At 49.6% G+C, this 13,807-nt stretch overlaps 1 protein-coding gene across 1 annotated transcript in view; it reads left to right on the top strand.

Annotated features, from left to right (window-relative positions):
- The window catches only part of NR5A2 (nuclear receptor subfamily 5 group A member 2), a 155,354-nt gene that overhangs the window by 3,360 nt on the left and 138,187 nt on the right, over positions 1-13,807 (top strand). The window contains exons 2-3 of the mRNA XM_073011650.1: positions 8,412-8,549; positions 12,541-12,659. Coding sequence (XP_072867751.1) covers positions 8,412-8,549; positions 12,541-12,659 — 257 coding nt within the window. The remainder of the gene's footprint in view (positions 1-8,411; positions 8,550-12,540; positions 12,660-13,807) is intronic.

The following is a 13,807-nucleotide window of genomic DNA, read 5'->3' as shown; positions in this document are numbered from 1 at the left end:
GGCAGTGTCTCAAACTGGTAATCCCAACACTTTGGGAGACTGAGGCTGGAGTATCACTTGAGCCCAGGAGATCGAGACCAGCCTAGGCAACATAGTGAGAACCAGTCTCTACAAAAAAAAAAAAAAAAAAAAAAAATAGCTGTGTGTGGTCGTGGTGGCATGTGTCTGTAGTCCCAGTGACTAGGGCTTGGGGGTGGAGGTGGGAAGATCACTTGAGCAAGGGAGGTCGAGGATGCTGTGATTATGCCTTGAACTCCAGCCTGGGTAACAAAGTGAGACCCTATCTCAAAAAAAAAAAAAAAAAAAAAAAAAGGAAATCCTTTTTTTTTTTTTTTTTTTTGAGGCATAGTTTCACTCTTGTTGCCCAAGCTGGAGTGCAATGGCATGATCTTGGCTCACTGCAACCTCAGCCTCCTGGGATTCAAGCAATTCTCCTGCTTCAGCCTCCCGAGCAGCTGGGATTACAGGTGCATGCCACCACGCCTGGCTAATTTTTTGTACTTTTAGAAGAAATGGGGTTTCACCATGTTATCCAGGCTGGTCTCAAACTCCTGACCTCAGGTGATCCACCCGCCTCGGCCTCTCAAAGTGCTGGGATTACAGGCGTGAGCCACTGCACCCGGCATCTTTAACATCTCTTCTAATAAACCAAGAGAGATTTATAGAGGAACGGAGAACAGAGGCTTGTTAATGCGTCTCTCCTTTACTTGACCCCTCCACCAGACACAATGTCTAGGATTATCTTGGATTCAGCCTTGAACATGAGCTGAGCTAGAGAAGGGCACGTTGTCAGACTTCCACTTACAGGCCCAACCCAATCCCCACCCCCAGGGATGCACTAGGCAGGCAAGACAACTTCACTCTACAGGTCTAGAGTCTACCTTAGGATAAAGCTAGTTCTTTGAGTTGCACTTCCTCACGCTTCACCTTATTGGAAGAGACTTCTCAGATTGGCTTCAAGAAACTTCAGGAGTTTGGAGGGCATTGTGCTCTGGGGAGGCCCTGAGGAAGAGTTGAAATATGACCAATATGATCTTGAGAGGTCAAGCTTGAGAAAACCATGTGAACTAAAACTGACCAGGCCAGTTGATAAAGGTTACCTCTTCTTTAGTCTTTTGGGAAGCTGTTATGTATGTTTTTGTGTGGTTGCTAAGTAAGAAAAGATATTTGGAGTTTAACTTTTAAACACCAAATAACCTGAATGCAGATGACCATGAGCACTTACATGAGCAGTTTTATCTGGTGATAAATGTAATTGTCTCCAAGGACTTTGTCAAGTCCTGCAAGACAATCAAGTTAACAAGCACATCCCACTGGAAGGTGGTCCTAGAATGGTTAGTGATTCCCTTTTTAGTTTTCTTACAGAATGATGAGTTTGAGTGAAGCTAAGGGGAAAGCAGGACAAAGGGGAACTGAGATATGTGTGTGTGTGTGTGTGTGTATCTCCAGCATAGTACATTTCTTTCCTGGCACTGTCTCATTTAACTATAAAGCTTACTTTGTTAACCCAATTTTACTGATTTAAAGAATGGAATCAGAGGTCAAGTAATTTACTCAGCTTGTCAAGAGAATGAACTGTAAACAGAGCCCAAGAAATATTCTGAAATACATACTCTTTCTCCAAGGTAGTAACTACTTGTTCTTGCTGATATAAAGGAATTATGATTTAATACAATGTTGGTCTATGTAGACTTTCCTCCAAGAGATATTTCGAGCTTAAGAAACACATTTATAAGTGGCTTTTTAATCTTCCTTTCCATTCTACAGTAGAAATCAGATTTGGATCCTTCTAGAATTCAGAAGGGTGGCATAGGGAGTAGTGTATGGAGAGCAGAGTGGAAATCGCATCTGGGAGGACTGAGATTTGAGTGGGGTGGGATGAAGTCACTTCTGGTCCCCTACTCTGGAGTTTCCTGGAAAGGATCTCTGGAGTTTGGATGAAGTTTAGCTTGTGAATTTGTGGTGTATGGTAGCAACTCGCAGGGCTGCCAACAGACGGTGAGAAGGAACTGAGAGGAAATTCAGAGCATGTACTTGTTATAGAGTCAGTGGGTATGAGGAGGGCAGGGAAATCACTCAAATTGAGTGACTGAATTAGATAGCATAAACAAACATACTGTTGTCTCATGAAAGAAGGGGATAGGGAAAGACAATTTAGGTGTCAATTAAAAAAAAAAGCACTTTTGACAAACCCAACTGTGCCTCCTGCAGCGAGATAGGCTAGTCCCACACCCATGGTGGCATTTTTCACGGTAAGTGCTGGATTCCTTGCTCAGGGTTTGGATGCCTGCAGCCTCTGCTTCCCGGCCCCCTGCAAGCTCCACCTGCTCCAGCAGCCTCTACAGGAATGGAAAGAAACTTGGTCGGAATCCACTGCTTGGTCCTGGAATCAACTTCCCAGTTTCCAGACAAGAAACTCTGGAGAAAACAAGTGAATCTCTCTCAAGACTTGGCACACACTGTACGCCATCTCTTAATCGCAAAAGTTATCTCCATGTTGGAAGAGCCCACCCCCTTCTAATTGTGCAACCTCTGTAACTGCCCAGACCGTAACACTTTCCCTAGTTCCATGCCCCATGCTTGAGTGTGACCGTACCACTGTTAAGTCTTGCCTTTCCAAGCTCCCATTTTCTTTGTTGACCAAGTGAGACCCAAATTGCTGGACCCTGCACCCTGCGGTCCCTGCACTCTTTGACCTTAAGAATCAGAAGTTCGTAGCTCAGGCAGGGGCTTTTCTGAAGGAAGAAGTTTGGTTGGATTCATCCCCTCGCTGCAAAAGCCGAGGAATTCTGAAGCAATGCAGGACGTTACCCCTTCCATCAAGAAGTTTCAAGTATCGCCGGATACATTTAAATGGCAGCCTAGAATAATCTCGTGCTAAGGATTTTGTTCCTGACCCAGGTAGAGGTGGAGGAGAGGGTGTAAAGGAGGCAACTTCACGTGTTCAGCTAGTTTCACAAGGTGCTTTGTGGCCTGCTAGCCCCGGGATCGTCGTTCTGTTGGACCCAAGGCTGGACAGGATTGGTTCCAATGGATGGAGTCTCAATAGTTTTGAACTGGAGCTGGCTCAAATTTCCATTTCAATTACAGAGAGGAAGAGATAGATTAGACTGGACCACCTACCCGAGATTATTTCCCCTGCCCCGCTCTTTTCTCAAGACCGGATCTCCCTGTTACACTCTTCTAAGGGAATCGACTATACCCTGGTGGGGCGCGCCAGGACCCCTGGGTTGGGACAACATGCTGCAAAGAAAATAAGTGAAAAGGTTCTTCAGTGAACTCGTTTCATACAAAGAGCCGTAGATTCCGATATCCAGGCCAAACTCTCCAAAAACCCCTCCTTTCCTTTGGGGCAAGGGTGGGAGGTTGCCTGGGGGGTGGGTGGGGTAGGTTGGATTACCCAGATAATTGCTTTGGCTTTCGTTTTCCTCTGCGATAAAAACCGCACCACGCCAGATCAAGATATTCTCATAGTGATTGTGAATCAATCGCCATCCTTCTGCTCTAGGGGTTGATGTTGATGTCTTAAGTAGTTATTTACACGTGCAGCAGAAAGGCTTTTTTTTAAAAACGAGGCACGACTACTCACCTATTCACGTTTGCTTTTTTAGATCTTCGGTCAACTCGACGCTCCCCGGTAATTCCTTTGGCTGTACTGAAATTTAACCCGTCTCTTTTTAATACAAAGTGCTCGGGATGCGGGCAGGTGGAGCCTACGGGCGTGGGCGGGTAGCCCAGCCCTCTGAGCCCAGGAATGAAACCGGAGTTCTGGCTAAACTTTTCAGAGAAAGGCAAAAGCGACTTCTGATGGGCTTTTCGGCTGGGAGGGGCGGAAAAATTAGGCAGACCCGGAGTTTCCGTAGGCTGATAAACTTGCTCCTCTTCCCCCTCGGGCTATCCCGGCCTAGTAACGGAGACCTGAAAAGAATCTAGACTTATTCTGGGGTCTAAAAAGTAGATATGTGGGACGAAAAAAGTAATTGTCCTGGTTTCTTAAAAAGCACCAAAAAGTGGGAATGGAAGAGTAGACGGGAGAAATTGTTTCCAAGGAGCAAGGTTTTGCAAGTTTTGTAGGAGTTTGGGTGGGTCATCTACCCAGGCGCGCGGGAAAGGTGTGTCTGCCACACCTTTTGCGAGTCCAGGAAATCTGAACCGCTCCTGAAAATCCTGATTTTTTTTTCCTTTGTAGCCCGCACGGGTCAAGCGCGCGGGGGCCGACCAACACTTCCCAGGTCAGGTCGAGCTGATTGCTCCCAGCTCGCGCTCCGAAATGCGGTGCTGAACCAAGGGAAGGAGGAGGTGGGGAGGAGGGCAGGCAGTTGCATCCTCGCGAGTGGGGAGTGCGAGACCTCCTCAGCTCCAGCCAGCTGGGTGAATGGGGCGCGCACGGCCCCGTAACGCCGAGCGTGGATAAAATATGCTAGGACTGCGCTTCTCGGGCTCATCAAGGCTGCGGGAGCCTCCCCGAGCCATCATCCTTCGTAATTGCAACCGTCAATCAACACTTCAAGACAAAGTCAGAATCCGGAAGGGCGAGCCCTGGAGACCAGTCTTGTCGGAAAGAAGGAGGTAGAAGGGAGGTGGGGGTAAAGGAGAGAAGTTTGCCAGAAGTTGACAGAGGGAGTGCAAAGAAATTGAGAATGCACAAGGTAGTTGAGCAGAGCTGTCCCCCGGTCCCACCACCGACTCCCGGACCTCCCGGGTTCTAGTCTCTGGTCTCTGCCACCAGTTACAATTCCCGCAGCGGCAAGTACGGGGTGGGTTCCTAAATGTGCTTCCACTAACAGAGTGGCAGTTGCTAAGATGTCCCTGACGGAGGATGAGATGCGTCTGTCCGCCCGCGATAGGTGCATTTATGGGTAGGTCCAGACCACCGCTGGCGCCGGCGTTTAGACCACACAGACCCCGTTCCACCTACTTACATCTCAACTGCTTTCCCTTCCCGCAGCCACTTGGCTGTCTTCACACTGCCGCCTCGGGAACCCAGAACCATTCCCAAGTATCCCATCTTAGACTCTGCGAACTCGGGTTCCTCCTCCCACAACTTCCTTTCGGAGAGGGCTTTCTGGGGGACGCCCAGGCCCATCCAAGGTCACTGAGCTAGCGGGTCCCCGGCTTCAATAGGGGTCCCTCACCCAGCAGAATTGAAGGGTCAAAGGACCAGAGTGAGTGCTCGGAAGGAGGAGGGAGTTCTGAGGGCTAAGAAAGGGTGCACTTGGAGGGCAGTAATGAGCTTGACGCTGGAAGTCTGGTGCTGCCGCCCCTTCCTCTGCATCTGCCTCCAGGGTGGAGACCCCGCTGCTTCCTTAAATCCCTAGCGGAGGTACCTGAGGAAGGTTTGTGTGCCCTCAGGTCTCTGGCAAAAATCAATGCCTGTGGAACATTCCTTGCCTCGTCCACTGCTGGAGGGGATCGTGACATCCTTCCAGGGGATCTGAAATAGGGTTGCCCCCAGGGAGCTTTTCCCGTCGTCGGGGTGGAGGCCTGGAGCGCGGAGGGCTTAGGCTTCTGAGCTAGGAGTTCACTTGGTTCTTAGGAAAGGCCGTTTTCTCTCGCTTGAGACTTGCTGCTCTTTCATTCCCCCTCCAGTTCGCTGCTACGCTTAGGTGTCGGCCTGGACTAGACTTTCAAAGCAAAGGAAAGGGCTTCCCTCCGTGATATAAGTTCCTCCGTGAATTTTTTTAAAGCATGGATTTTTAAAACCCCGTCCCCAGCCACTATTCCCTCCCGCACCCCTCCCATTTTGTGAGGATTTTTCTTTCCTGGAAAGTCTACCTGTGGAGAGATAAATGAGTGCCAGCTGGCCTTTTGCCACCACCACTCTCCATCTTTCGGGGATGTGGTGGGAGGGTACACTGGCATGGACCGATAAGTTGCTAGTGTGGCCTAAGCAAGTCCCTTCTGGCCCTGGCAGCTGGCATTATGAGCATGGTCACAAAGCTTGCCTCACTAGATCAGCCTCAGCCTCAGTCTCAGCCTCAAGTCAAGGCAGGGTTTCTTGATACACTACAATTTCAAGGTCCTGTCAGACCCTTTTTCAACTTCTTTCAATTCTCCTAACTTCCCCCTGCTTCACCAAGCAGAGGTGAAATCACCATCACACACAGGGTTGGAGGCTTCCTCTAGGACCAAGGGTCTAGCGTCCTACATGCTTGCCAGGCTAGGATCTGGGAAAGGTGCTGTATCATAAGTGCCCCTATAAATTCTTCGAACTGCTGTGGGAGGAAGTTCTTCTTAATTAAGACTTTGAAATAAACTGATTTTCAGAGTTCACAAGCAAAGCAGGGCAACCACTGCAATAAGCCCTGAAACTAACACCCTTTCTTTATTTTCTTAGTTCTCAGTGATATTTAAAACAACCAGGAATACTGAAATGTGGTGACAGTGATACTTGATACTATCATGAAAATTGGAGCTTTTGGCAACTTCAGCCCACTTCTCCATACAAACTAATGGACAGGCCTTCATAAGTTTAAACGTTTCCATGAAACCTGAAGTTGCTGCTAAAGCTGAAGCCTAAATAACTTTGATCCTGATCCTGAATATATACTGAAGAGCAAAATGATAAATTAGTTAAGAGAGTCAGTAGTACCTGAATTGCCAGGTATGAGTGGGTGATAAACAACCCATTTTATATAAATTATGCACTGCAAAGATTGAAATAATTTCCAATTCACCAAATACCGGACTGAGCAGTTTCAATGTGTAATCTCTATACCATTCAAATAGAATAAACTTAGATCTTTTGAGATTCAAATTCACCCCCTTGTGGGTGGACTCTGATAATTACTTCGTTGCAGAGCAGACCCTGAATATGAGGCATTTTGCATGCAGTCAGGAGGCTGGAAAGAATGTTTTTCATCTTGTTGGGAGGAGATCTGAAAACTTTGAAAATGCGGCTGGGCTGGTGGTCGAAGAGCTTGCATAACAGATGGTTCTTCAAAACATTTTTTAAATGCTGGGCCTCGGCCTTAAGTGGATGGTCCCATCAGACAACAGAATGAAAAAGTAGAGCCTGGACTGATCCTTGTATTCTGTGTGGAAACACAGGTCACTAAAACTGGAAAGTCTGTCGCTTAGACGATCTTGGGCTCCAGTCCAGGGTCTTTTAAAAGTAAACGAATGGACTAGGGCTCAGGCTGGGGAAATAGGAGTGGCTGCCCCTTCCTCTAATTCTAATGAGTGAGCTCTTGGCTTGTGGCCCGCCTCTCATTGAGCCGGGACCCTCGACCCCTTCAGGGCGCCGGGGCCCACGTGTCGCCTCTCCAGGGTCTCAGTGCCCTGGGGAGTTGAAGCTGGAGGACCCTTGACCGCGGACCAACTCTGCATGTAAGAACGGTCAGCTGAATTTTCTCCTTTCAGTGGTTTAAATGGGCGTTTAACTCCCCTTCATCTCCTCATCCGACACACTACCTAGGGCACACGCCCACACGCGCCCCCATCCCTTCTTGCTTCCCCTCAGCTCGAGGAAATTGCCGCTCTGGCTGCTTCTTCTCCGCCACGCTCAGACAGAGGTCGCTTCTGACTAGCTGTAAGACCCGGCTGCATTTACAACCCCCCCGCCCCGGGCCAGGGTGGGGTGGGAGGGGGCGAGGCGGGGTGAAGAGGTTGGGGCAGGCCGGGGGCCTGGAGCCTGAGCCTCATCCTTATTGGCTGGCGGCTAGGGTCCGACCTGAGTCCGGAACCCGCGTCCCCATTCACTGTCTTCACCCCTCAATCCAGCCTTTCCCCCACCCCTGGCTCCACTTACCTCCTTCTCCCCCTCGTCTTCCCCCCGTCCTTCCCAGCACCGTCCCCCTCGGGGCTGGGAAGGGCCGTTCTCGGACCCGCGCGGGGAGTGGACCAGGCAGGAGAGGGAGGTTGGAACTTCACAACTCCACACTTGGAGATAGTGAGCGAGAGGGAGGCAGAGAGAGATAGGGGGAAGGGGCGGAGAGGAGGGGAGAGAGAAGGGAGGCGAGAGAAAGAGGAGAGAGACCCCTGCCGATCCTGAGCCAGCGGGCGGTGGAGGGAGGGGAAGGAGTCGCCCGAGCCGTCCGGGAGCAGTGGCAGCGGCACAGCCGAGGCGGCAATAGCAGCCCCGCGGTCGCCTTCGCTGCCCGCTGGGAGCTCGGCGGTTCACCGCTCCGCGCCCCGGGCAGCTGCGTCCTCGCCACCGCCGCCGCCTGCGCCCTTGCGGAGCCGAGCCAGAGTGCCGGGAAGCTGTCTTCCTCGCCTCCTTTCTTAACCCCGACCTCGTAGCTCGGGGGCGGCTCCGGAGCTGTGAGACCGGACAGGGCTCAGAGGTCCTGCCCGGCAGCCCCGAGGAGGCGGAGGCACGCTCTGGCGAGGCGAAAGGGTTGGGTGAGCGGGCACCCGGGTCTCGCCTTCCTTCTTTTCGCCGGAGTTGAATCTGTGCTGCCCGTGTCCAGGTGCTGGGCTTCCGGACCGACACGGATCCCCCGTCCCCGCCCGCGGTCGCCTTGTCATGCTGCCCAAAGTGGAGACGGAAGCCCTGGGACTGGCTCGATCGCATGGGGAACAGGGCCAGATGCCGGAAAACATGCAAGGTAAGGAGGCGCCGCGCGGCGCTCCGGCTCCCGCGGCTTCCCCACCCCCGGGCTCGCCCTGCAGGCTTCAGCCTCCCGCCCCGCGCGGGCGCGGGAGTAGCCCCGCTGGGCGCTCGCAGGCGCGGGAGTCAAGCCCCCTCCCCAGGTGCAGGCATAAAAGTTTATGGCTCTTGAACAATGTGGGGCAGAGGTTTGTCCAAGCAACGTCTAATTGGCCGCTTCTAATTAAGGAAAGAGAGGCTTCCAGCTCTATGGCAACCCAAGCAGGGCAGCTTCAGGCTAAAGGTACTTTAGAATAGTAAGATCATTCTAAGAAATGAAACGGCTCACTGAACGCCCGAACAGGTTCTCCGTCGTTGGAATTGGTTTGTGCTGTACTTCAACCAGTACTCTTGTGTGGAGGGAGGCGACCCAGTCTAGGAGAGTCAACTACAGAAAGAGGTGACCCCCGAAAGGATTGTCTTAGCGGTATTAGAATGCATGTGACCACCTCAAAAGCCCAGGAGGCACCCGTAGCCAGCTCGGATTTGGACAATTCAAAACTGCTGGCAGAAATGAAGGGAACAAGTTACCCCAACCCCATCCCCTGTACGCGTAGTGCTGAGTGAGTTGGGGGTGGGGGGGGGGCGGGCAGTGGTTCGTTTATTGCCCCCTTTTAAAATCTGAAATCTGAAAATATGGAAGTCCCATTCGTTTTCCCAGCTCTTGATTGCCAACAAAAAACAAATCCCGCTGGCTGTATTTTCTCCGCATTCCAAAACAGCAACTCTAGATCTGGCTTGTATTAAGCCCTTCAGAAGTTTATCTCATTTGCTCTGGGCCAGGGAGGGAACAATGCTAGGAAAAGTCACCGGTGCTCTTCCATCCTCGCCCCTTCCAGGGTGCAGGATGTGCGGGCCGGCGGGCCTGTGATCCCGGAACGCTTCCTGCCATCCCCTTGCGCGAACTTGAAAGGGCTGGGAGGTGTTGAGAGCAGAGTTCAGGGCTGTGCACTCTGCGGTGCTGAGTGGGCGGCGCGCCCGGGCGCTCAGGCCCGGGGACCTGTCGTCGCCCTACCGCGGAGGGGAAAATACGTAGCTGGAGGGCGTGTGCCGTGCGGGTGTGATCCGTTACCCCATCGGTCATCCTGGGGTCTCTCCAAGCCTCTAGGTAGGGCTGTGAGAGTCCCCCGGAGCTGAGGCCCCAGAGGCTGACCTGTGGGTCTGGCTGCTATGGGAACCCGGCTGGTCCAAAGCAGGCTTTCTTCTGGGCACCTGGAATTCCAGCTTAGTGTGAGGCATCGGGGAAGTGGCGCGGGGAGGCTGAGCTGGGGGCCTCAGCCGGCAGCTCCCGAGAGCGCCTACCCTTGGGGTCGCTAGGTGAGGCCGACACGATTCTTGGCTCCAAAAGGAAAGTTTCTGCTTCTTGTTCTGGCGGGAGACACCAGAGGCTTATTTTGAGAGCGGAGAGAGAAATGTTATTGGTAACGTTTTCTTTGGAAAGTTCGAGAGGGGTCTTCTGTACACACTACCTACTGCCCCCAAACCAGAGAAGTAGTTTTTCTTTGGTGCCTGGGCCCAGAAGTCGCCACTCCCTCAGCCTATGGTTCGAAATCAGCATCGGACGCGCGGGGCAAGGCTTCATTGGAGACTAGAGGCCTGCCTCTCGGGAGGAGCCCCAGGGGATGGGGACCCCATTCTCTTGCTTGCTCTGTTTCCCACCTGGGAAGCCTCCGTAGTCCGACTCGTGGGGGAGCCCAGAAAGACGATTCACAACTTAGCCCCGGGACAGCGCAACGCGCCCAACTTTGAGGGAACTTTGTGCTCCTCTCTGAGGCCCCAGCTTTCCAAGGCACCGCCGTCCGTTCTTTCTCTGGACCGAAACTGGGGAAGAGTGTGGGCGCTTCTTTGCCCCGATGGGTTCGCTTCCCCAAACGCCTACGTCGGCAGCACCAGGGCACCTGGGAAATTCTGAAAGGTGCCCAGGCCTCACACAGCAGCGTCTCCCTACTCGGCCTCTGTCTTTGGGTTTTTTCAAGAGGGTCTCTACCTCATCCCTCGGTCTTTTTTCGAAGTCGGGTCCCCGAGGTAGGCACGGAGTCCCTCGGAAAGCAGTTACCTATCTGTGCCCCTTTGGTGTAAAGTTAGAGTTTACTTTGTTGGGGGAAGGGGAGGTAGAAAAGATCACACTTGGGAAAGTGCGCTGTTCGCCTTATTCCTAAAACGTGCCTCAAGACTGTCATCGCGATTGTTAGGAGAGCGATCAATGTCTAGGGCTATAAAGGAATTTCTGACCTCGGCCCTTCCCAAACCCCCAGGTTCCTAAAACCCTAGGCAGGGGTCTCTTGGGGCTGGGATTCAGGCTGGTACTGCTGGGAGGACCGCGCCTAGCATCCCTTTATTAATATTTCACGAAAGCAGGGTCCTGCCTCCTCTGGAGCCTCTTTTCTCGAAATTTTCCCCAACTCTGGTTAACTCACTCCCCTGTAAGCGCCACCCTAGGGCTCTGTGTCCCAGGAAGAGACGCGTCAACTCCGCGGGTCTGCGCGCAGTCCTCAGCCGCAGTGCTGCAAGTGACCCCCCCGACGGCCCTTTCCGACCGAAGCGCTCGGGAACCAAAGAGAAAAAAAAAACTTTATTTTCAAAAGAATAAGTCATCACTGCGGCGATACTGTGGCCGAGGACTTTGGCGATGGGGTGGGGGCTATTTCTCTTTCCTTTTTGGTAAACAAATCAGAGGAAACTTCTGTCCGGCCGTGGGTTTCCCATCCCCCACCTGCCCCACCCCCTGCAAACGCCACTGATTAACTTAAAACAAACTCGGCTTCGTGTTTGTGCGCCGTTGGGTAGCAGGAGGTAGAGCCTGGGCGAGAGCCTGGTGCGTCCACGGGTTTGGCCGAAGAGTGCCCAGGGGAATGCGGGCACGGTCCCGGCCGCGCAGACCTGCGGGTGCCCGCCCACCCGCGCCCCGCGCTCCCATACTTGACCTGTGTGGATGTGGAGTCTCCGGGAAATACCGGATCAGGCACTTCCTGGGGTCTCCTGGTCACTGCCCTTCCTGTGCATAGTTTGTCATCTTTTCAGCTGCGAAGACGCCTTCGCGGGTCTGCGTCCGGAGCAAGGCGGTTACCCGATCCCGGCAGTGAGCCGCGCCGCGCGTCGTCGCGGCCTGATTTCTGTTTAACTTTAACAGGGCGATCTCGAGGTGTTTATATTTTGCTATGATGATCGGAAACATGTGAGGTTCATTACAGGGCTTCAGTACTTTGAAACCAAAGCTCTCCCGTGTGCCTTTTACTCTTCTGGTATTTTTCCCCGTACGGGCGTCCTCTATTTTCTTTTTCCTTCCTTTTATTTTCACAGATTTTCAAACGTGAGGAGATGAAAGTATCCAGAATAGAAAAGTACTGTCAATACGGAACTGAAGGTTTCGATTATTCTAACAGATCTGAACGTTGGGAGCCTCAGGTTGTTTAGTTCAAGTGGGCTGCTCCTGAGAAGCGGGTTTCTGGGGCTTCAGTTTCTCTGTCGGACAGAGTTTGCGAATTGGTGCTGCTGTCTCTGTAAGCAAGGTGCACTTGCAGCAAACCACTTCAAGAGGGAGGGAATAAAGCCTGCGCTTGTTTCTCTACCTTAGGCGAAGGTGACATTTTGGAACTTCACTTCATAGGGATTTAAAAGAAATTCGAAACTGTTACTTTATGCAATTCATTTTTCTATTTGTTGCTTTGTGGAGTTATGAGACTTGTGTTTAAAATGGTCAGTTTAAAATGTTAATAGAAGAAGTTGGAATTGTTTGTGGCACATGGAATTATATAAGGTGCATGCTCATGGATGACAAAAGATGTTTTACTTGTAAAAATAGTTCAGTAAGACCTTGCTAAAAATTGTTTTAATTTTACATTTTACCATGTGATATTTGCCCAGCAATCACCAAAATGCTTTCTGTTGCGGGATTAACACCTACATGTAAATTAATTGAATATGTGTATACATTTCTCTTTTTGTTTCAGTGTCTCAATTTAAAATGGTGAATTACTCCTATGATGAAGATCTGGAAGAGCTTTGTCCCGTGTGTGGAGATAAAGTGTCTGGGTACCATTATGGGCTCCTCACCTGTGAAAGCTGCAAGGTTTGCTCACACATTGCTACCTGAAAAATATAATGTCCAACACCAAGATAAACCAGTGGATTACTTTTTTTAAGCTAAATTTAGGCTCCCTTTTTAAAGACTCAACTAAAAATGACAAAGAGGGAGAAAGAGAGTCTTAGGGAGATGATTCTTAAAAGTGTGTGTCTGATTTAGTTCAAAAGGCAAAGAAATTTATGCTGTTTAGAAAACTTTGCCAGTCTCATGGTTCTAAAATACTTTATTGTAGTAAAGTGATATAGCTGTAGAAAGACTTCCATTTCTAACAGTCCTAAATATTGATTTTGCTTGACTTATATATATTTAAAGCATCGTTGTTCTTGAGAGGGAATATGACAAAGTATTTCCCAAATACATTTTAACTTCAGAGTATTTCTGTGCTACAAGTCTAAACATTTTTTATCCACAGACATAAAAGCCTAAATTCCCAACTGTGTGATTTCATCTTGATTTATTCCAAAATAATTTTAAGGATTTTTTTGAAATTTATATCATAAAGACCAAGAAATCAGATTTTAGTTTTTAATATAATAATTTTTATAAATATATTGTATAACCTATTTAAATACATGGATTTTAATATGTAAAATATGCTATATTGTTAATATAAATTATACTTTAAGAATTTATCTCAGAACTTTTTAATATATTCCCAGTAAATTCAGTATTCACTAGTTTTCAAAGTTTTTTGTTTGTTTGTTTGTTTTTGTATTTAAGTGGAAAACTCAGTACAATTACTTAAACCACCACCAGGAAAATCCCTCCATTCTCTATAACAAAGTAAGAATGTTTCTCTTTGTGGCGAGTAGGTTAAATATGAATACTATCGTGGTAAAGTTCTTATTATATTATAAAGCTACACATTTTATTTTTGATTAACTCTTTTATATAAAATATAAGGAAAGCACATACCCTGTGTGCTACAATTCAGCTATCTGTGATACATGCTTTTTCTTTCCATTAGTTTCGCCTTTTTAAAAACAGTCCCCATATTTGAATGTATTCCAGTGGAATTATGAGCATTTTCCCATTTTACTCTTTAAATCCTTTTGCTTTTAACTATCCAGTGTTGACATTTGTTAACCCAAAAAAAAAAAAACAAAAAACTGAGGTGTTTTGCTGTTCAGTTT

Source organism: Chlorocebus sabaeus, chromosome 25, assembly GCF_047675955.1.
Source record: "Chlorocebus sabaeus isolate Y175 chromosome 25, mChlSab1.0.hap1, whole genome shotgun sequence".
Lineage (NCBI taxonomy): Eukaryota > Metazoa > Chordata > Mammalia > Primates > Cercopithecidae > Chlorocebus > Chlorocebus sabaeus.
This window is presented reverse-complemented; position numbering and strand designations above follow the sequence as displayed.